This window comes from Alligator mississippiensis, chromosome 16, assembly GCF_030867095.1.
Source record: "Alligator mississippiensis isolate rAllMis1 chromosome 16, rAllMis1, whole genome shotgun sequence".
In the NCBI taxonomy this organism is placed as follows: Eukaryota; Metazoa; Chordata; order Crocodylia; family Alligatoridae; genus Alligator; species Alligator mississippiensis.
The window spans coordinates 10,072,144-10,096,172 of record NC_081839.1 but is presented as its reverse complement, the minus strand read 5'-3'; the positions used below and the strand labels follow the sequence as shown (position 1 = coordinate 10,096,172).

General features: G+C 50.0%; 1 protein-coding gene across 1 annotated transcript; it reads right to left on the bottom strand.

Annotated features, from left to right (window-relative positions):
* Positions 1-8,302: 8,302 nt before the first annotated feature.
* Positions 8,303-22,180, bottom strand: ANGPTL4 (angiopoietin like 4). The gene is made up of 7 exons (XM_059720023.1): positions 21,639-22,180; positions 21,435-21,545; positions 20,658-20,790; positions 14,712-14,825; positions 14,526-14,621; positions 13,897-14,172; positions 8,303-11,629 (listed from the first exon to the last, which is right to left on the bottom strand). Exons 1-7 carry the CDS (start codon positions 22,161-22,163, stop codon positions 11,448-11,450), a joined length of 1,437 nt encoding a protein of 478 aa, XP_059576006.1. The 5' UTR covers positions 22,164-22,180; the 3' UTR covers positions 8,303-11,447.
* Between the last annotated feature and the right edge of the window lie 1,849 nt (positions 22,181-24,029).

The window sequence follows — 24,029 nt, the reverse complement described above, 5'->3', positions numbered from 1 at the left end:
AAAAGTTCGGTCCTGGGTCAGACCAATGGTCTGTCTAGCCCAGCTTTCTACCTCCAATATGGTGCTGTCTATGGGGAACCTGGGTAACTATGAGGCTGTCTACCTTTCTCTCATCTGTGCATGTCTCCTGGCAGAGTTTCATTGAGCAGAGTCTAGAGGCTGCTTAGATGCATTCGAGGGGCAGCAGGCACTAGCCTGCTCAGTGTCCCCCCTTTCCCTCCCTTTTGGGACCCTAATTATTAACTTTTGACTTGCACTCCTGTTCTTGTTCTTTCATCTGTTGTCCCCACTATTCAGTTTGTACAGGGTTAGAGGTCCCCCTCTAACTGCTTATAGTTTCCTGGTGGGCTTAGGCCCAACATTTGCATGTAGTAAATACTTCCAGTAGCGGCAGCAAAAGATGCTTTACAGAGAGAGTAGGTGCAGAATCACACCCAAATCTAGCATAATCCTTCCCTCGTCATATCATCCCTGGCATCATCTATCATGGGTTTGGGGATGTCAGATGATCCCGGATTGCTTTATGCAATACCTATTAATGGACCTGTCTTGCATAAATCTGTCTAATCCTTTTTTAACCCTAGTTATACTATCTGCCTCTGCAACCTTCTGTGGCAACAACTTCCACAAGTTACGTGTGCAGTGTAAGGACGTACTTCCTCTTGTGTGTTTTAAACATTTCTCGTGTTTATTTCAGTGCCCCCTAGTCCATATAATCTGGGGCTTTGTGAATAATAATTCCCTAGTCACTTTATTGACACTCTCCACGATTTTATAGACCTTTATCATAACCCTACTCAGCCTGCTCCTTTCCAAAACAAGGGGCCCTAGCTTTTTTAGTCACTCCTGGTATGGCAGCTGCTCCATACCTCTGCTCATTGTTGTTTCCATTCTCTCTATCTTCTCTATGCAATTTCTGTGCTGGAGATGTCTGGCGATCTCATGCTGCAGGGCTTATGCTGATTGCCTCTAGGAGCCAGGAAGATTTTTTTCCCTTATGAATGCTTTACTTGACCTCTGTTTCTGTTGCTGTTTTTCCTGGACTTCCTCTGAAGCACTTCCTATGCATTTTAAGGGATAACTTCATTTGCATTTGAGTGATTTACTACATAGGGCTGGGTGTCACGTGCCTGGCCCACTTTATTACAGTAAAGTCAGTTTACTAGGTAGTAAACATGTTTTGAATCAGCACCCTTAGTGAAGACTATGACTTCCCTCTCCTCTTCCTCCTGATTTACCAGAAAACCCTGATTGGTTGTTTATTAAATAGCTTTTTCAGGTTGTTTTGTATATTAGAAATAAACAGATCTTATTTATCTTTATTCTACTGAAGGTTTTTCTGATAGGTTGAAGAATTAGGAGGGGGTTTTATATCACTGGAAATTGAGGGTTAATAAACTGATGGAGAAGAGTTTTTTTGATTGGATTTGTTTTTGTCATTTCTTTGGGACAGGTGGCTTAGTGTTTTAGATGCTAATCTGTGGAAGACTTGGGTGTGGTTCTGCTCTGTCATGAGCTTCTGGTCTTATTGTTGGCAAGTCGCTTAGGCCCAGATCCTCAAAAAGATTTTAGATGCAAACATTGCACTGATTTTATCTGGGCCCCAAATTACTTTTGACGGACTGGGTCTTAGGTTCACTGTTGTTCACGTTCCCATCTGTCCAATGGTGACATCAGTGCTTGCGTTGTGAGGTTCTCAGCTAAAGTTTCGAGGACCCAAGATATACAGGCATTATGGTGGTACTCAATGAGTATTGTTCTGTGTGTTAAGTACAAGGCACAAAACTAAAAACACCAAGAACACCTTGCAGCATATCAAACAAAATCAGGATGGAAGAGGACACACCAGTGCCCTGCAACTACAATGACAAGGAAGCAGTATATGCTCAAAGGATAATCCTCTACCCTGCTGAAGAGTACTCACATACGATGTTGTCCAGCTACTGAGGACCAATTGTCTAGCTGTTGGATGAGGGTTTGCTACCATGACACTTTGACAGAGAAATCCCTATTGATCCTGGCCACTTGTATTAGTTCCCATGCCAAATGCCTCACTAACCCAGACATGCACAGTAAGCATACCATGTCATGTCAGGCACCTTTCAACAATTCAGAGCTAGGCAAGGTTTCCTTGCTTTCCTTCTGAGTCTCCTTGTCAGCTTTCAGAGATCATTAAAGAACTGATGTGTTTTCTGCCCCTGACCACTCTTGATAGTTGTGCACCAATATTCACCACTAGCAGCAAAATAACAGCATGGGCCACTGCCACAGAGTTCCCCACTGCTACCCTGATAGAAAGTGACTGTTAGGAGCCTCTTGTTGGCACAGAAGTGCTGACGGGGGCCATTGGGCTAGCCATGTCTGTGTGCCTCCTGATTAGCTAAAAAAAGCAGCAGAGCCCTTACTAAAGCCCACTTGAAGCAATGACCTTCATGCTGTTCAGTTCACCTGCTTCAGAATGGCCTTGCTCCAGACGGTTTGATTCCTGACCTCTGACCTTAGTTCTTACCATTTCTGAGAAGAGGAACAGTTGAGGTAGCTGGATTTTGATACCCTACCTGCACCTGCTAAGGATCCTTCAGAGCCAGGTGACCCTACAGGCCCCTGTCCTGCTACTAGAGAATCAGAGTAAGAGTAAAAAATTGAGGGGCTGTGATTTTAAAGTGAGCTGCTGAGAGGCCAGAAGGGGTGAGTTTGGGGACATAAGCCCAGCACCGTCAGCAAAGAGGGTGAGTCTGGCCCACACAGAGTTGGAGGCAGGAACTCCCTGGTGCCGACTGGTGGAAGCAGCACTGGGAACTGGGATTGCTAGGTAGGCCCAGAAGGAAGAGCTATGGCAAAGAAACCCACAGCAGTTTGGGGTGGAAATGGGAGCCAGGGAAAAAACACCCTGACTGGATTGGGAGCAGGGTGGCCTAGCACACTGGGACTGATTGAAGGCAGGGCAGCCAAACCCACTGGGACCACTGGGAATGAGAGGTGGTATGAATTATAAGCATCAAGAGGGAGAGACAATAACCAGCCTGGGTGCTCATCCACACCTGACTCCAGCTGTTGTATTCTGGTCTACTCAAACAGCCAAACTGGGGAGAATATGCCCCAAATGGCTGCTGATTGGAGCCAGGAAGCCCATGGGACCAAAGGGGACTGGGCAAAGGTGACCCAGAGCTATGTATAAAGAGAGGAACTCTCCTACAGGACTGAGGGCTTGCTACCTTAATTTCAATACCATAAGAGACATGTAGGCACTTCAGATGAGGGGAGGGTAAGGGAGCTAGGACTGACTGCTAGAGGGCAGGCAACTACATTGAGAGGCCCCTGGACAGTTACCCCAGCCCTCAAAACGGAGCAGAGTTGTGGCATAACTACCTTTCTCCCCACCCAAAGACAGAGCCCCATTGACAATCAAGTGTGTAGTCACCTGTGCAGCAGACATCTCATGTAGATGCAACCTTTCAGTATAATTTTACAACTGATTATACACTCACCTTACATCAGTTTTCTCTAAACTGTATTTCCTTAGTGTACTAAGAGGATATCACACAGGATGTTAGTGTTTGGACTAAAATCCATCTAGGCCATATCAAAATGTTTCTCCCCTGTTCACAAGGGTCTGTTACCCTGTCCAGCATGACTTGCTCTTCACAAATCCGTGTTAGTTATTATTTACTTGTTATATCCCAGGTTTTAACCCAATTAAGGGTTGTCCAATTTCTAAGTGGCCTGGGGCCAAATACATTAAACACTCCATGCATGCGCCACAGCCTGAGCTGTTCTGGACCAGGAGCAGGGGCCAAGGGACCTGCTGAGGGCTGGGTAGACTCATGCTATGGGCTAGATCTGGTCCACAGGTCATATTTTGCCCACCCCTGGGTTACATCTATTGCCAGCAGTTCTACAGAACTTTTGGGTGAATGCCATTCAGTTCCAGTAACTTACTGGTATTTAATGTATTAATTTGTTCTAAAACTTCCTTTGTTGTCACTTCAATGTGGTCCAACTCTTCAGACCCATCTACTAGAAAGGATTGATCTACCGTGGGAATTTCCCTGGTATCTTCTACAGTAAACACCAACTCTGATCTGTGTATGGACATTGGCTCCAGGCTTCCCAAATACTTTTTGCCAGCCTGTGCATCTCTGAGCCTGAGACTCTCACCTTTCCAAGTCCATCTTTTCTTGACTGTTCACTAGTCCCTGGCTCAAGCTACCTTTCCCCTCTGCCCTCTCTTGCTGGACTTTGGGGCTGTATATTTTGTTATATCACTTACTATCACTAGAGGGAGCTCTTTTATCTTTCATTTGCATTGAGATGATTAAAAATCAAAATTCAGTGATCTCTGGTGAAATGTATGAGCTGGAGATTCAAAAGAAATTCTGATTCACAGCAGGATTCAGCTCCCTCTTTCCTCCAAAAATGGACTAATAAAAGCTGATTTTTCTTTGGAGATCGATGTGTGCCTTGAAAGGTCCAGTAGCGCTGCTCATTTGTAGAATCGTTTTCTTTGTGCGTGCATCAGAGTATCATCCTTTGCAGCGATGAGAGGACTAGCTGGATCAGGACCAAGAAATGAATGTTCTGCCAACTCTAAACTGTCCAGCCAGCCAGGAATCAGATCAACTGGCTAGGCCTCACTATGGCTCCCTCCCCCAAGGAGTCTGCCATTGCAGGACCAGTCCTGCCATAGGAGCCAGGCAAGAGGAGCCCCATGCCCAGCAGTGTATTGGGGGAGGGAGGCAAAGGTGAAATGATGCCCCTCCAGAAGCTTTCCCACAAGATGCACAGCCCAATGTAGGAGCAAACAGAGCACTATGGGCAGCCCCCAGGGATCCTGAGCCACTGCCTGTCCCTCAGTGGCAGCTCATGGAGCTGGTGCTGCTATAACAGAGCAGCAGTAGTTTCTGCTCACGTGGAGAGAGCTCTGGCAGGTAGGACTGCTCTCCTTCTCCCTTCCTCCACGCACCCCGCAAGTGCTCATCATAGTTCCCACCCTCCACTGCCCTGAGCACTGGAAGATCGTGTTATGTCTCTAGTCTTTTGTAAAATGTTACAGTCTCCTTTGTCTAGGGCAGGGTCAGCAACCCCTGGCACATGTGCCGAGCATGGCACGAGAGGCCATTTTGCTCGGCATGCCACCGCCGGCCTGGGCTCTAGGAAGCTGCTGCCAGCCACAAAGCCCGGGCTGGTCCCAGAAGGCAGCTGGGCGGCTGCAAGCCCTGCTGTGGTTGGCAGCAGCTACCCAGAGCCTGGGCTGGCTGTAGCCGGGTGGCTACGAATATCTGTTCTGGGCTCCGACATTAGCTCCATACTGGCGGGTGCACACATGCCTCGGAGTGGACTTCATCCAGTGGCCCAGGAGCCGAGCTCCCCATGCCCGCACATCTGGTTCTCTGCATTTGTCTGCCTCGGTCTGGTCATGTGCGTCTGTGTGTGCACACGTGTCTGGTGCTGGATGTGTGTGTGCATGCATCTGTTCTGGGTGTGTTCTGATTATCTGTGTTTGTGCATGTGGTTCTCTGTGTGCGCGTGCCTGGTTCTCTCTCTGCTCTCCTTTTTCTCTCTCCTCTTTCTCTTATTTGTCTCTTTTTTTCTCTCTCATTGCAACATGCTCAACAAAAAAGGAATGCACAACGAAGGCAACATTTATGATTATTAAATATACTAACATGTAGTGTGTCCTGCCATGTACACCCCCCCCCCCCACCTTTTGTTTTTCTGGCATGCCGGCACTCCAGCACCTTCCAAGGTAGACATTGTGGTTTTTTCGGCACTCCGGCCAAAAAACGTTGCCTACCCCTGGTCTAGGGACTTACAGAAAGGAAACCAAAGTCAGCACATTGGGCCTCTGGTATGAGGGTTTAGCTTGGGCTAAATTTTGTGCATGTGTAATGGGTTATATGAGATCCTGAGGACTGGTAAGAAAAACGTTTGGGGATGTTATTTCATTCCAGGTGTTTTTCCCCTCTCAAAGCAAAAGAAGAAGGGGTCCTCAGAGTAGCAGGGGAAAATTACATTGCAAACTCCAGGTAGGAGAGAGAAGTAAGTCACCCACTGCATTGTAGCGTAGAACTGATGCTGATGCACGTACTCCTTTTTTCCAAGATGAGTCTTTTAAAAGCTCAGATTGCCTTTATCAGCTTGAGTCATCCCAGAGGCATCTGGAAATACGTAATTTCTTTTCCCACTGGAAAGAGCTGTTTAATTTGTTGCAACTCATGATAATGGATGCATGATAAAAGGTTGACTGGAATGTTTGCCATTTCCCTTTCTGCTCTCAATTCCATTTTGTTTTGTTGGAAAAATTCTTCTTAGCAAGCTTTAGGGCACAAGTGCTCTTCGTCAAGCTGAGGGAGTGTCTTTTAGTTATTCCTCATCTTCCCAAATGGTGATTAAAGATGTTCCTGCTCATACCTCACTTCTTTGGTTTGTGTGGACACTGCCTGTCATTTCTCTAGTTCATTAGTTTGTTTATGGCTATTTAGATAACTGTTTTCAGTTAAAGTTATGTATGCGTGATTTAATAGATTTCATAGACTTTGGGGCTGGAAGGGACCTTGCAAGATCATTGGGTCCAGCCCCCACCCTGCCATAGGCAGGTTTGCTGGGGTCAAATGATCCCAAAAAGGTTGGCATTCAAGTGTTTTTTTAAAGTATCCAGAGTAGCTGCTTGCACCACATCTGGGGGGAGTTTATTGCAGGCTCCGGGGACTCGGACCGTAAAGAAGTTTTTCCTTATGTCCAGCCTAAAACTGACTTCCAGGAGTTTGTGACTGTTGGATCTTGTCTTCCTTTGGGGTGCCCTGATGAACAGATGTTCTCCCAGTTCCTGATGCACACTCCTTATATAATTATAAGCTGCCACCAAGTCACCCCTGGGCCTGCGCTTTTCTAGGCTGAAGAGTCCCATGTGTCTCATCCTGTTCTCATAAGGCCTGCTCTCTTGTCCTCTAATCATTTGTGTGGCTCTTCTCTGGACTGTCTTGAGCTTCTCCACATCCTTCTTGAATTATGGAGCCCAGAACTGGACACAGTATTCCAGCTGTGGCCTCACCAAGGCCAAGTAAAGTGGGAGGATGACTTCCTGGGCCTTGCTTGAGATGCATCGGTAGATGCAAGCCAGGGTTTTGTTTGCTTTACTGGCTGTGGCATCACATTGGTGGCTTATGTTCGTCTTGTGGTCAATCATGACCCCCAAGTCTCTTTCAGTCGTGGTGCTAGTGAGTGTAGCATTGCCAAGCCTTAAAGTGTGGTGTGGGTTTTTTCTCCTGGAGGTGGAGCACCTTGCATTTCTCCGTGTTGAATACCATCAGGTTTTGATCCGACCACCTTGTAAGCCTGTCAAGATCAGCCTGGATTGCCAGCCTATTTTCTAGGGTGACCGCACTTTCCCATAGCTTGGTGTCATCAGTGAACTTAGCCAGTCCACTTTTGACATCAGAGTCCAGATTGTTTATAAATACATTGAAGAGTTCAGGTCCAAGAACAGAGCCCTGGGGGACGCCACTAGTCACCGTGTGCCACGTTGACTTGGTTCTATCCATTATCACTCTCTGGGTCCATCCACGGAGCCAGTTCCCCAGCCATCGGACTGTGAAATTGTTGAGGCTGCAATTCCCAAATCTTTCCATGAGGACATCATGGGACACCAGGTCAAAGGCTTTCTTGAAGTCCAAAAACATGATATCTTCCTCATTGCCTTTGTTCAGGTGATGCATCACCCAGTCATAGAAGGAAATGAGATTTGTCAGACAAGACCTACCTGCAACGAAATGGTGTTGGCTCTCTCTCCGAACGTTACCTTATGTTAGCCTGTTGTTAATGGTTTCCTTGATGAATTTCTCCAAGATCTTTCCAGGAATTGAGGTCAAACTGATTAGCCTGTAGTTCCCTGGATCTTCCTTCCTCCCTTTCTTGAAGAGAGGTACCACATTGGCCCTCTTCCAATTGTCAGGCACCTCCCCCGATTGCCACAAGTTCTTGAATATCCTTGCCATACGCCAGCCAATTCCTTTAGCACTCTTGGGTGCATTCTGTTCGAGTGATACAATTCACCCAGAATGCATGCATTGTTGTATGCTTTAATAGCAGTGTCTGCTGTGGAGCAGGTCATCTAGATCTCTTATTAAACAGAGATTAGAGATCTGATACCTCAAGTAACAGAGGATCTAACACATAGTAATCCGAGTCTCTTGTCTAGAGTCTCCTAGAGTAATGAGTCTCTTGCTTAGCAGTATGCCAGACAGCTCCAGCTACTTTTAACTAGCCTTCATTAAAAATAATAATTTCACATAGAATCCCTGGAATATGTACAGGTTTGTTTTTATTCAGAAAAAGTCAGATTTTTAGTACAAAAAGTGGAAAATACACAAACTACTACTGTTTTTCCAAAGTCAACATTTATAAATTACACCACATTTTTATTAAACACTGCATTTAAATATAGAAACAAATTAAACAGCAAATTCATTAAAAAGATCCAGCATTCTACAAACTATTTACAATATTCAGCAGCTAAAGAGCTCTAGCAAGAGTCAGTCAATATGACTTAAATAGGGCTGGATGCTTGGGAACTCCCAAGATGGAAACTTGGCCTGTAACAGCTTTTCAATAATTATGGTTTTACCTATGGTCTCCAGAGATCAGGCAACCTTCCTATACCCTTTCTTTAAAACATGTCCCCAAATTTCAATATAAAAAATACTGGAAACATTTGCAGTATTTATGGGATACACTTGTTGAGACTAATGCTACTCTCCTTGCTGGTTCTGCCACCTGAGGGAACCCTACTCTCTCTTGCCTTCTAGAGCAAACTGCTTACAGGTTACAGCAGGGCAACAGTATCCTCTTTACACAAAGGGATTCGGGAGCCTTCTAAGGAAAAAAAAAAATCAGGATTAAGGTTATTAGGCCAGTATATCCCAGTCCGAGGATTTAGGTTGGAGAGGCAGGATTGGTCTCTTGCCCCAGGGGGCATCAAGGGCATTCTGTGCTCCAAGGCACTCCAGGCATCTCAGAGCAGTAGCAATGGGCTCCAGATGGAGTTCACTGGTCCTAGACCAAAGCCAGAAGGAACTTCTATGATCTTGTCTGACTTCCTGTGCAACAGGCCATAGCATCTCTCCCAGTAATGCCACTTTTTTCCTCCAACTACCCAAGTATGTTCAAACTTAGTTAAGTCTCTGATGACCTTTCAGAGTGCAGAACCTAGGTGACCTGGGCTCCCCTTCCTCAGTGTGGGTCTTGAGAACCTTCTCTATGGAAGAAAATGGAAGAAGGGATGTTTGACAGAAAGGAGGCCCCTACACAGCAGGGCAGGGAGTCATTAGAAGTGAGATACCAGATACGAGTCATATGTGCTACCCTCTTCTCCAGCTACCACAGCTCAGTTGCATGGTAGTATGGGAGAGAGGAAAATCTCTTTCCAGCTGTTCTGGAGAGAATGGATGCATCTTCAGTTTCTGGTAGCAGTGCAAGGAAAGGAATAAGGGCCACAAGGGTCCCCGTGCCATACTGCTTTGATCAAGGTGAAAAAACACTCCCCCATGCACCTTACCTTTTCCTGGCTTCTGTGCAGGGACTGAGTGAGCTCATCAAGCCAGCTGTAGGAGCAAATGCAGCTAATCAAACAGGACAGAAAGCCCTGCGCATCATTAACTCCTGGCAACAGTAGGAAGTCTGCAACTTCTACCTCAGTTGCATGCACTACATTGGGTTGGCAACGCCTGGCACACGTGCCAGAGCATGGCACATGAGGCCATTTTGCTTGGCAAGCCACAGCTGGCCCAGGCTCTGGGGAACAGCCACTAGTCATGGAGCCCAGGCTGCTTGCAGCAGGTGGCAGGAAGGCTGGCAGCCCTGCTGTGAGCAGCCCAGGCTCTGTGGCAAGTAGCAGCTGCCCAGAGCACAGGCTGCCTGTGGCAGGCAGCTGGGAGGCATCTCCGATCCTACCCTTTTCCTCCTCCATTTAGCAGAGACAGGGACCTGTCACAACAGTAGCCCGTGCTGGTAGCACCTAGAGGTGGGGGGTGTAGGGAGAGCAGCCTGGGGCTGGGTCGGGCCAAGCCACAGACTCCCCAGGCTGCAGAGGCGGTGGAGCCAACTCCCTCCACATCTACCACCCCTGGGGCCAGAGGCCGAGCCATGGCACCACCTGCACCCCTGCTCAGGCTGGAAGCCAGAGCAAGTGGCACAGATGGCCAGGAGCCCCATGGAAAGGACCAGGGACTGCCGAGCCAGGCTAGGGGCCAGTAGTTGTGGTTCTGTGCCCCTGACAATGAGCCCTTCTGCGAGCAGTTGCTGAAGCACTTGCCTGCCCTGACCCTGCCACCACAGAGCGATGTGCAACCCGACTTTCCCGTGGGAGGGAGCTATAGGCTAGCAGCAGCTGCAGACGTGAGTGGGAAGCTGCATGCAGCATGCCCCGTGCCTGCCCCTATGTACTATGTCCTATGGTAAGTGTCTGCCCCACCCAGATTACCCCCCGCGCTGAGCCTGGGCCGCATGCTACTGCACTCCCCCTACCTGCCATGCCCCCTGGCACTCCTTGCCCAGCTGCTGCGCCTGCCCACACCTGTTTTATCCCAGCTGCCCAACCCAGAGCTCTCCTGGTGCCCAGAGTGAAGCGATTTCCCAGAAGCTGCTGGGAAAATGGGATGCGGCTGAGGAAAGGGAAGCTGGCAACAGCTGTCCACTGCCATGCCGGGTGCATTGTGGGTGTCTGGTGGGGTCCGGCTTGGGAGTTCAGGAGCCTCAGAGAGCTCTGGAGGCAGTGGGCTCCCACACCCCATAAGTGGGTGGTGGTGCTGCATGGCCCTGCTGGGCTGGGAACCCCCCAAGAAAGGCACCTCCAGCCACCCAGGCTGCCCTGGCAGCTGCCAAGGTACTGTCACAAGCTCCCCACCAGCCCTTTCAATTGGCAGGATGGCAGGGAGTGGGCATCTCTTTCAGAGCATCTCTTTTGGGGTCCAGAGCCCTGGCCCGGCTCGTAGCTGGCAGAGGCTCCATGCGCACCTTGGAGAGCGCAGTGGGGAAGGGGCCAGGGCTGCACCCCCAAAGTAAGGATCCGGCCCCTCACAACTCCCTCACTGTCCACCTCTGGCATGCCAACATCTTCCAAGTCCAGGTTGCAGGGTTTTTTTTTTGGCATTCAGCCCAAAAAATGTTGCTAACCCCTGCATTAGATGTTTTATTCCCTGCCAAGGACTTCCCCCAGTTCTGGAAGCTCCCATCCTTTCAGGCCTTTAGCCCCAAATTGTTTGACCTACAAAAGCCAGTCACTGCATTGCTCCATGTCACAGTCTCTACAAGATAACAGGTTGTTAGTGAGAGGGAACTTCTCCGAACGCTCGTTGGAGGGATTGCTTGTTTTCTGTAAACACAAGAGATGGAGCCTCACCATCAGTGCTCCACAAAAAATAAGACTGATCGAGTCTTAAGTGGCAGCAAAGTTAAGATTCTGCTTCCAGCTCTGTGGGTTGGATTTTCATGATGGTCGACTTCAGAGGGTAATACCTTCCTTTCCACGTCTTCCAGAAGATTCCCTGTTTCCGCTCATGCCTTTGGCGAGGAATGGAACGGAAGTACTTCCCATTGAGGTTGGCATGGCCACAGCTGCTGAACCACCAGCCTCCTAAGAGGAAACAAATGCAAAAGCATTTTTCAGTCAAAGGAATTTTTCAGAGGTAAAACAGTGGCTATGTTGAGTCAGGGTTGACAGTAGTCTTATGTAGACTTTAGATTATGATTGTATGTGATGGTTTGGATAGGGATGCTCCTGCCTCAGGCAGGGGGTTGGACTAGATGATCTCTGGAGGTCCCTTCCAGCCCTACTTCTTTAGGGCAGGATAAAAGTCCACCTCAGATTCAGTGCAGTTGCTGTCACCCTGATATCCCCAGAAGCACCAGCTTGTTGGGTGTCTCAGTGCTTTGGAAAGTTAGACCCTTTAAGTGTCTTAAGGGGTCCAGAGTATTCTGGAAAGCCCCAAGTCTACAGAAGTTCACTCCTTGAAGCAAGGCAGATTTTCATGGTTTATCTTCCCTCTATCCCAGTTTAAACTCCTATTGTCTCCAAAGTTGAGCATCACTGGGATAATGCACCTGAGCAGTAGGGAAAGGCATTTGCTAAATGTTTTTCCCATTTTGCAATTGGACAATGGAGACAGAGAGGCAGCAGCTTGACCCTCACTTCTTGGAAAGAGGGAGATTGTGGCAGGTGGTAATAGTAACAAGTCTAATCCAATAACTTAGTAAAAATATGATTTCTCTTACCCCACATACAATCTTTGGCTATGAGAGCTCAAAATCTGAGATACAGCAATATACAACCAAATAGGTGATCCAGAGGGAGGACTTGGATGTAACCTTCTATATTATCCTTGGAGAAGGCATGACACTAACAAAACTATATCTGTGAACCAAAGAGTGTAAGGAGTCCCAAAAGAGCGGCTTTGGTGCTGATCTGGATTCAGTTTACTGTTCAGAGCCCATCAGAAAGGGTGCATTCTGCTAGGTTTAATGATGGCATGGACCTTGCCTCAGCATCGCTTGAAGGGTTTCTAAGCAGTAAGGAGACAAATCAGGAAAGCTGGACCAGGTCCTGTGTTTGTAACAACACTGAGACTACAAAAACATCACCCGTTTTCAGCAGGGTTTGTTTTTTTTGTTTTTTTTTTTTACATATGCATTCTTTGGAGGACCTTGAAGCAGGGAACAAGAGCCAGAATCAGTTGTACCTTCAGTTCCATGTGCTCCAGCTGTTTGGAACCTGCCTATCTCCATTAGGGCTGTGCAAAGCTTTGGGTGGCGATTAGTTTCGGTGGCCAAATCTCCGAATCCGAATTGAATCAGGGGACCAATTAAAAGGTCTGAATTGATTCAAACCTCTCCGAAACTCCAGAAAAAGATTTGGAGAGCTCCGATCATTTGGACAGTCCCCAGTAGCAGCAGTAGGGAGCTGCAGCCAGACTCGGAGCTGGCAAGTACTAGGGGCAGGGGACCATGTGGGTACCCATACCAGCCCCCATCCCCTGCCCGCTCCCCCAGCCCACCCAGCTCCCGGTGCTTAAAAAAAACGCCCTGCTCACCAGGTGCTGCCAGGCGGAGGGTGATCCCTGCTGCCCCCCACTGCATGGGGGGGGCTCTGCCACAAGCCACACCCCCCACCCCAACTCCTCCCCCTGCCACTGCCTCAACTCCCCACCCCCACTACAGCTGCCCAGCCTGCTGCAGCTCCAGCCCTTTAAGAAAAAGGGAGAAGAGCCCCAGGACTCCGCTACTGCAGTGGCCTCGGGGGTCCGGAGGGCTCATGGAAGAGCCGCCCCCCCCCCCCCCCCAATGTGGTGCACGGCAGCATGGAATTGCCCCCCACTGGCAGGAACAGCGAGTCCAGGGGTTTGTCCTCAGGTTTCTTTTTCTTAAAAGGGCCAGAACCACACCAGGTGGGGGGGCTCATGCAGAGCCCCCCCTCATGGAGCATAGGGCAGTAGGGGGTAGTGGGGATTGTGCCCCCTTCCCCCCCCTCCCCTGGCAGTACCCCATGAGTCAGGGCTCCCCACCTCTCCCAAGTGCTGGGAGCTGGGGCGGGCAGGGCAGGGGCAGCCATTGCCAGGATGGGAGAGTGGGCGAAGGATGGGCCTGGGTGATTCAGCAGCAGCCGGAACTCCAAATCAGATTTAGCCGAATCAATTTGGTCCAGTGATTCGAATCACCCGTCACCCAAATCCAAAGCAAATACTAGCTGCTTTGCACAGGCCTAATCTCCATATTACAACTCTGCAGCCAGAACTGGGGTCCAGACAGCTGCGAGGGCAGACAGAAGACTGCATCATCTGCCTTCCCAGGTTTAGACGGAAACCAAGCTCTTACTCAGGTAAGCAGCTTCCCTTTGCCAGTACTGACCTGATAGGTGCTTGGCACAGTTTGTGTCTGCTTTGAGATCGTGGTCCTGATCCCGTGTGGAAAATGGCAACTGTCTAAAGTCCCCAACAGCATTTTCTAGCTCTCCAGACACAGGTCCAAGGAGGCTGAGTGTGTAGGCTGTGTTCTCCTCTCCAAGGCTAAAGAGGAATTGAATGAGCTGCTTTTCTCCTTCCCAGTCTTCCAGCTCGATCAAGAGATTGTATCTTCTGTTTTGGACAATGGAATATATTTTCTCCAGGCCCAGCCAGAAGTCACCTGAAATGCACAGAACTTCATATTAGTTTTGTCATCACATCCACAATATAAACCATGAGATACTAGCATGTAGTGTCATGATGTTTCAAAGCCAGGGGTGACCCCGAGTAGGTTGATCCAGAATACAATCACGTTAGGAGCTCTCCAAACTACACTGCTTTCTGGTATGCAGAGTGCCTAGAAGGATCAGGCACCCCCTTCAGCCAGCTGAGCCTACCAGTTCAGCCCTGTATTATGGGGGAGACCTCTGGAGAGTCTTGAGAGAGGGGAGTCATTGGTGTGGAAAGAATTTGTCCTGAATATATGACAAAGACTTAGAATAGAAACAGAACAAAAGCCTTCCATCTACCTACCATTAAGATCTCCAAAACCATTTTTGTAGGCTTCCCAAAGCTGGTCAAAATCCACAGAGCCATCCACACGCCTCTGGATCACTGTCCAGGCGCCTTCTGGGGTTAAAAGAGATTGTTCAGTTATTTCAATGCTGCTGTTTGCAAGGCCATGCTCTAAAGCTCTAAATGGCATTGCCTTCCTTTTACCTGCAGTCATGTCACAGTGGACTTTGAAAGGCTGGGCCCCAGGAGGCTGGATCTGGAACAACCCACTGCTCCTCTCCCCTTCTAGGAAGAGCTGTTGGCAGTCCACTGGGAGTCCTGGGAGAGAAGAGGGGGTGGGAAATGGGGAAAGAACAAAAAAAATAATTCAGCAGGAGGTCTTCTCTACCTTGTGCTTAGTCTCTTATCAGATTAGTTTATAGTACAACTCTAACATTTGTACACCTGGATACGAGCCCAGCCACCCCCGTGTACTCTGACACTTTGAAAGATGAAGCTAAGGGCACCAGTGGCACTGTTTATTTGGACAGCACATGGCACAGCCTTCCACAACGGGGGCAATAAAAGTTACAGTGCCATAATGTCTTCCAAGGCACCTGTTCCTAGTCAGTTGGGCTTCTGTAGCAAGTGAAACTAAAGGGTCGTACTAGACTCCAGCGAGTCTGGAGTGAGGAATGCAAACCAGCACACTCCTACCAGGGAGCAGGCAAAGAGCTTTCCTGGCTGTGCAGCCACCGTTTGCTCCCTCTCGCAAGAAGGCAGCAGTGTTATACAGCTTCCAGAAGCTATTTTGAGAGGAACTCATTCAAGAACACAACACAGCTTTAAGTGATGAAGGCAGGTGCCTGTGAAGTCTAGAGCTCCCCCTGTCACTAAGACCTGGCAGATGTCAGGACAACGTCCCTGCAGCTCTTGCCATTGGTTTCTAGACTGAGAAAAAAAAAAACAAACAAACTGGAAAGGACCCCTAAATCCTAGATTTGTCCCTGGATACAGTAGCTGAAGGTGCTACCAAGCTCTCAGGCAGGATTTCAGCCTTGTTAGTCAGAGCGAGCTATCCACAGTGTTTTCTGGAGGAGATGCCTCCCAGACAGCCTGTTGGACTGTTTGCCTGTTCACACACACAACAGGGTTTACAGACAAGCATTAATGTTCAAGAGACCCCTTTTGCTCAGAGTCCTTCCTAATATCAAAAGTCCTATGCACATCCTCAGTAGGGTAAAGAAAGCGGCCAGACTCCCAGGTCAGCCCAGGATTAGCTCTGCCACAGACCCGTGTTCTGCCATGCCACAGCTCTGCCGTGCCCACGTTGCCAGGCCTTTTATCAGTCACTGGTCTAGTTTTCCCCTCGCAATATAACCACTGGCTAGAGACCGACTATTCTCTGTACAAATCCTGCAAGATTTAATTGTAAAGCAAATGTCTCTGCTCTTCTTCCCCCCATGGCTGTACTTTGGTCTTGGCTTTACTGTAACTGCCAGCAAAGCACCATTTCAACAGCACTGTTAAAGTCCATTTGAGAACAATCAACAGTCCTCACAAAGAAGGAGAAAAAAAGCCTATTACAAAACCTGAGTCAAAAGGACAGGGATGTGTCAGGATGTGCAGGGACTTTGCCCTGCTCCGAGGAATGGCAACAGTCAAACAGCTCTTTGTCCGCCTGGAACAGGTGGCGAGACTTCCCCGGCATTTCCCCAGACAAAGGGAGGCCTGTTCCTCATCAAACCAGCTTTAAGGAAAGCAGGGAGAGTGCCCTTTGCATTCAGCTTTGAAACATATTGCTGTGTTCATTTCCTAAAGCTGAATGAAAACCCAGCCCAAAAGGAGGGGCTTTTAAAATTTGGTTTGGATTCTCTTGCTGCTGCCATGAGCAGAGTCCAAGAGGGATTACAAGGGCTGGCGTGTAAACATGAACTTTCCCCCACTTCCTATGCCACCGGCCTCCGCTGGGGAGCGCACAGAGGACACGGCCTTCTCCGCTCCTCTTCCGCTGCACTAAGCTCCCAGAGCCCAAGGTATTTTACTGTAAAAAAATGTACTGTACAGCTTGCATCATGCAGCTGCAAACCTACAGCCTGGCTACGACATGTCCAACATTTCACACAGGATATTGAAGGGCTGCAGAAAGCTTTCCCTCCAGCAAGCAGAGCAGCCCTGCACTGGGGGGGCGCAGAGCTTGCTCTTGGGGTCAACTGGAGCAGTGCCAAGTAGCCCTTCCTGATTTAGGCTCTGAACTGGCTCAGTTCTTTTCTAGCCCGATCTGAAGTTTCCTTGACTTCTGCACCAAATTAATGTATTACCAGAAGCCTCTAGCCATTGCAAACAACAGGGAAGCACAGGGGCTGTCACAGCAAATATAATTTCTACCCCCATCCCCTAGTCATGGCCTTACACCCCCCCAAAGGAGAAAACATGCTGAGAGGATGGCACAGCTCAGGGAAGTGAGTGGTCCCTCTTCCCGCAGGAGTGCTGGCAGAAGGCTCCTAGCTGTTCTTGCTACCCCAAGTGATGTGAAAGGAGGTTTCCAAGCATCTCAGCCCCATTGCTCAGCTCTACCTGTGCCGATCCAAGGCAAGGAGCCGTCTCCAGGCTGTGCTGGGATTCCCCTGCCAGTGCTTAAGCCAGACACTATCAAGGCATTACTACCAAGGCATCTCTCACCTTGGTGCCTATGCTCCGGACAGCAGGCCTGACAGACGTGGCACGGTACCAGCACTACATGCCAGCAAGTTTCCCAGTCCCCCTCCCGAGCTTCCAGTGACCCCCATCTATTGTGTAGTTCAGGATTTTTTTCCCCCCCTTTTTGAGCTCTGAAGCAAGTGACAAGTTGACTGCAGGATGGAAAACCCTTGCACAGACTCCAATATTTTCCTGCAGGAAAGTCTAACGCAAGGGGGAAAAAAAAAAAAAAAAAAAAAAAAAAAGGTTCCTTCCAGCCTCCTTGTGCCTGTTCAGCAGCCTTAGCAACTCGCCTCGCGCTGACATCAGTGTCTACGTCGCCCTCAAGTAGGGGAAAGGGCACCTCGTTCTGGGAACCAGCGAGGGAGGGCTTCTCCCGAAGAAAACCCTCCGGCTCCAGGAAGGGGGAGGGGTGCAGGGAAGGACTGTTAAACTTTCACCCAATTTCCTTCCAGCCAATCCCCGCTGCATTCCTGATCCGCCAGGCTCCCCTCCACCTCCCCCTACCCTCAACATGCTCCGATTCCATCATAATAGCTACTTTCATCCAAAGTTTGAACTTTTACCTAATTGGCTCTAGGACCCGCTACTCCTACCCTCTCCTGCCCTCCCACCCCCCCAAGGCAAAGACAAAAGGGTCTTAGCACTGGCAAGGTGATGGGTGGACAGCTCACAAGCCTGAAATCCCAGTTATGCAAAGTGACTCAACCCTGAAGACAGGCACCAGCTTTAGGAGCACAAGGTGTCCATTCATCTGGACTCTTGCGTCAGCGTGGCTTGCCCGAGTATGAAATCTGCACGTTAAGGACTCAGCCCCACCAAATCATCCCATAATTGGGATAGACAGCAACCAAAAGTCACTCCCATCTGACTGATGCAAGTGCCCAGCCATGCTAGGGTTGCCATAAGAGCAGAAGAGATTCTCCTCAAATTATCTCCATATCCTCATGACCGGACCACAAAACAGATTCACATGCGAAAGCCCAGAGGGCAGTAGGATTTTTGGAGCTTCCTGTCACTTGTATTGGTCTGACGGGGCTGGAGGCACGTACTAGATCAGCGTCTCATTGTTCTGCAAGATGGCAATTACCGTAAAGGTTCAGCTCCGCCTAAGGGCAGGGTTAGTACATGTGCACATCACAAGCCCAGACTCAGAGCTGAGGTGTGTCATCTACACATTGATAAGCCAATGTAGATGTCTGCTGGATCTCTGGCACAAGTTATACCAGGTTAGACCTGCCTGCCACTCAGATCCGAAGACTAAGAACCAATAAGACCAGAAGAGATCTTTTGGGGGAGACTGTACTTCTAGCACTGCTCACTATATCCTCCTCTAATCTGGCCTGGTACCTGCAGAGATGGTGCCCAACCCCCTTACCAGCCTCAAGATCCTACCAGACTATCCCACAATACAAGTGGATGGTAACTAGAAACTGAAAGTCACTCCCATTGAGCAACTGGTTGCGTTCTGAGCTTTTGCCAAACACATGACCGCTCATACGCTGCTTTGTTCCTGCAATCATAGCAGTGACCTAAGCAATTGAATAAGGAGCCCTTAATTTTGCAACCTCCCATCAAGCATTTCGATTAAGGGTTGTTTAGTTTCAGTGCTCTGAATTGTGCAGATTTAAATTACTAGCAAGTGAGAGAGAGAGAGAGAGAGAGAGAGATTCCACAGGCTGCTAAATATTTTGCTTTTCACTGATCTCATTAAAAAAAAATAAATCTTAATTTAACAAGACCCCTTGGACTACACCTTTCAATAGGATTCAACAGCCACCAACCTGCGAGTAAACACTGCTCCTTGAACATAGTATTGCATTCCAGACCGCAGGCTGTTCAAGCATTTACTTCCCTCCCGCCAGGAGCTGTTTAGTTTGCTTTCCGCACCTCCTCCTCCCCCCACTTCATTATTTTGGAATCCCAGTGTCGATGAGAGACAAGAGGTTTAACTTTTGCCTACTTGGCATGCAGCCAGACTGCATGTGCACTGCCTAAAGACACAGTCTTCTTTCTGCGAGCGACTAAACCTTTTACTCTCGGGGTTGTTTTAAACTTTCACATAGTTGGCCAGGTGCCACCTTTGCTCTGTCAACTTGTGTTCACTGGATGCAAACAGAAAGGCCTTTCTAAAGGAGCTGCTGGTGGAGCTCGTCATTAGGGTGTCGTGGGGTCATGTCAGCATTGTTAGACTGACTAGCAATACACAGGGAGCAGCTCTGGGCACGAGCCTTTGAGTTAGTGACTGCAATGAATGCCGAGACAAGCCACCCAGGGAGAGGACACTGGATTTGTGAATTCCAGGTAGCTTGCCCATCAGCACTTGTCAGAAAGTCTTCTTGCTGATCAGAGAAGAAACTGAATTACAGTTTCCTGTTAACAATAAATGTTTTAGTGATTTAAGCAAATAGAGAGAATCAAGGCTTGGCCCCAAAGAAGAACCTTCCTATCCCCGGTGCAACTGGCATTGCCACTAACCAGGACAACCTGGCCTGTGCTGTGATGGAAGAAGTCCAGGGCTCCGATAGCCTTGGCCTTACCATCTCAGAGTTCGATCCAGGTCTCTGCGACTATTACTCAGCAGGAACAGATTTGAGACTAGATGAGGGTAGATGCTGTCCAGCCACGCAAGGCAATAGCTAAAAAGAAACTCTAAGGGGATTTAGTCCCAGGCCCTGAAATGACTGATGGTTAATCCAATTCAGATGGAAAGCTGCTCAATTTCTGCCTCTCTCCTTTTCTGCATTTATTTGCAATCTGCTCCCCCATCAATCTCCCAACCTCTTTCTGGTTCCTGCAGGGGCAACCAGATAACAGTTCTCACATATAAACTAATCAGTGTCCTTCTGCAGCCCTCTTGGGGGACAAGCTCTGATGCTGAAGGGCAACCTACTTCCTATTAAGAATAAACTGCAAACACAGAGTTGCACAGCCTACTCCTTCCCCCTGATCACAGCAGTCAGGTCTGTTTATGCAAAGTAATGGGTCAGCAGCAGCTGTCAGTGGCCAGCAGACAGCCAAAAATAAGTTCCTGTCTTGGCTCATGGCATCCACCTTGGGTAAGTGACAGGGGAAGAATCTCTAATGACAGATTTGCTGCTTTCAAGACCCCTCCCCACAGTGGTATGCCCAGGCCTGCCAGGCTCAGACTAGTCCATAGAACCCCATTTAGATAAGTGGTCTCTGCCAGAAGCCATCTGTTCCATGCAAGGTTCTTAATATTAGATTGAAACATTCCTCTTAAATCCTTAAATTCCTGCCAGACTAATGCTGTTCCTGAAGACTACATCCTGCACAGCCACCAGATCCCTCTGGTTCTAGTGTGACCCCGACTCAGAAGGATTTTGTAGTGGCACAAAGCTCACATCCTGAATTAGGACAATTGAACCTTTTGTTTCTGGACCACAGAAGTAACTGCTGGCAGGATGACTTCACTAAAAGGGGGTCAGGAGGGCGTTTGCAGATACTCACTCTGTGTCTGTGCAGATTCCATACTGGCATTTTGGCTTTGGTTGGCATGACTGAAGCTTTTCTTTAGGTTTATCCTCCACTTTGGACTCTGAGTTTTGTTGTCCTTAAGATGGAAAGGGATTAATAGGTTGACCTGCATCAAAACCATAGACAAGTTAGTGACTTGTTCATTTAGCCAGCTTTCACTACAAATGCTTGCGAGAATGTGTCCTATAGCAGCACTGCCTCCTGCTCCTACTGAAGTCAGCAATGACACCCCCAGGGACTCTGCCGCGGGAGCAGTCCTCTGGAGAGCACTGAGCCCACTTGTAAAGCTTAAGCAGCCAGGTCCTAGCTGGAATTTGGCAGACCCTGGGGTGGTCTGGGGTCTGCCCATCTCTGCCAGAAGTTTGTTCTGCAAACAAACCAAAGAGGCAGCAGAGCACTGTGGGCAGGATTTGGGCCCCAATTCATATCCTTCAGATTTCAGTCGGACAATGGACAATAATATCCTTTAGATTTCATTGGACACAAGGCTCCAGTGGCTGGCTTTTTACTGAGTGGGGTAGACAATAAGCCCCGAGTGCCCGAGCTGTGGGCTGGCACTGGTCAGAGGCCTCTGATGCAAGATGACAAAGAGGCTCCAAGTGCAGACAGAGCTCGAGCCTGTGAATGATTCAGTTAGCCCTGGGCTTTCAAGAGGCTCCCAGCAGGCAGCGCCACGGGGGCCAGCATCTGCTCCCTGCCGCCAGCAGACCCCGCCGCCACCCGCGCCCAGGGGGAGACCCGGGCACTCACTTTGCTCTGCAGGCTTTTGATCTGCAGGCTCTGCTTGTCCAGCTTGTACTGCTGCTGCTTCGTCTTCTGCAGCAGCGCCTCGATCCGCGTGTTCTGGGCGTCCATCAGCGCCTGCGACACAGCGCACCTGAGCCGCCAGCCCCGGCCCCCGCGCCCCGGCCCCGGCCCCGGCCCGGCCCGGCCCGGCCCCGGCCAAGCGCTCACCTGCAGCGGGCCCGCGTCGTGGGCGCTGCGGTTGTCGGCGGGCCGCGCCTGCAGCGCCTGCCGGACCTTGCCCTCGAGCTGCTCCAGCCGGCCCCGCAGCGCCGCCTTGTCGCCCGCCGCCTCCCGCAGCCGCTCGCGCAGCGCCTGGGCCAGGCCCGACAGCTGCCGCTCGCGGCTCTGCAGCTCCCGCACGGCGGCCCGCAGCTGCTCGCCCTGCTCCCGCGCCTCGCGCGCCTGGCGCAGCAGCTGCCCCACCGAGCCGTCGTGCGCGCTGAGCCGGCCGCCCAGCTCCCGCAGCTGCCCCTTGGTCTGGTCCACGTGCTCCTTGAGCCCGCGGCCGAGCTGCAGCAGCCCGTGGGCCAGCACGTTCACCTCGTCCCACGACGCGAACTGCGCCCGCCGCTCCCCCGAGCCCGCGCCCGCATCCTTGCCCTTGCCCTTGCGCTCGGCGGGGAAGGCGCCGCCCGGCGCCCACCACAGCGCCGGCACCAGCGCCAGGCACAGCACCGCCCCGGCCCGCTGCATCCTGCCTGCCGCCCGCCCGCCCGCGCCGCCGCCTTTATAGCACGTGTCGGGGGGGCCCCTCCGCGCCCGCGCCCGCGCCCGCCCCGCGCTCCTCCCCCGCCCGGCGCCGCCCCTGCCACCGCCGCCGCCGCGCTTTGTTCCCCGGCCGCCGCCCCGGGCCCGGGCCGTGGGGCCGGGCACCTGTGCCGCGCTGCTCCGCCGCCCTGCCACGGGGGACGGGGGCAGGCTCGCTGCTTCGGACCCCGCCCGGCTGCGGGACCCACCATCTCCTCCTGGGTCTGCCTGGTCGTGTCTGCACCGACTCCGGCCACCGGTTTGTTCGCAGAGCTTAAGGCCAGACGGGAATACAGGCAGTGCTGACAGGCGGCCCGGCACAGTACTGCTTTGTGAACCACGCAAGCCCCTATCTAGTGTTGCTGCTGTTATGTTAGCAGACGTGAGCTGGTTTACAGGAAGCTATCCCAGGGGAAGGGGAGTACAGGCAGTCCTCGACTTACAACGTTTCCAGTTACAAGGTTTCCCACTTACAACGTTTCTAAATGCACACCCTGTTTCGACTTTCTCGACTTCACACCACTTGATCCAATGCAACGCTAGGCCAGCGAACAAGTTGCTGTCACCCGTCTCCCTGGAGAACATCTGTGCAAACTTCCTTGGACGCTGCCTTTAAGAAAGCAGACAAGACTCCAGAAAAAACCTGCAGCCAAAATTCCTGAGAAGACTCCAGCCCAGAGCCCTTCAAAAAGTCCAGCAAAGTCGCCTCAAAGAAGTCCTTCCAAATCAATATGATTGCTATTTACAGTAAAAATACATTAATGTAGCTACATTACTCATCTATAATTGATTGAGTATAAAATTCTGGGTTATTTTTGGTGAAAATAGGGTATCCGGCCTTGGTTCAGGAACCAACCCCCCATTTATAACATTGTTTCCTATGGGAAAATTGGTTCTGAATTACAAGGTTTGGACTAAAGACACTGTTTTCAGGAGCCAATTGTGTTGTAAGTCCGAGGACTGCCTGTATTTGACACTTGGAGAGTCTGAGCTCCTGTCCTACGGGACCAATACATGGCAGGGTTGCCCCTATATTAAGCTCAGTGATTTGCTCCTGCCTCAAACCTCTTTGAAAGTATCTAGAGATGGAGACTCCACTGCTGCCCTTGGGAATTTATTTCAGGGTCAACCACCATCATTGAAATAACTCTCTATATATATATATATATACATATATATATATGTATATCTATATCAGCAATCCCTCACAGTCAAGGAAGATTGTCTTCCTTGATCTGTGGGTCTGAAGATGGCTGATGAGGCTGGATTGACAGACTCTGTTGCAACTCAGGCACATGTTTCTGCGTGGGGTGGGTAGCTCTGGTTTCCGATCTGCTTTTTCTGCCGCTGCCCTTTTCTGTTGTGGTTGTCTGGTTTCAAAGTCCTGTGATCCTTGCAGCAGACTCTTCCTCCATTTGGGGCAGCCCTGGATGATAGTCTCCCATGAGTTGATGTCAATGCTACATTTTTTCAAGCTGGCCTTGAGAACATCCTTGAGGCGCTTTCTCTGCCCTTCTCTTGAGTGTACACCTTGACTGCGTTGGGGGAATAAAACTTGCTCCGGAGTGTGGAGTCAGGCATGCAGATGATGTGGCCACTCTGGAAGAGTTGGTATCAGATGATCATGACTTCAGTGCTCAAGGTATTTGCTTGCAAAAGGATGCTAATGGTGATCCAGTGGGTTCTCTTCCCACTGGATTCAAAGGATCTTCTACAGGCAGCCTTGATGATACTTCTCCAGTGACTTGAGGTGTCTCCTGTACATTGTCCACATCTCAGCTCCATACAGTAAGGTGGGGATCACCACTGCTT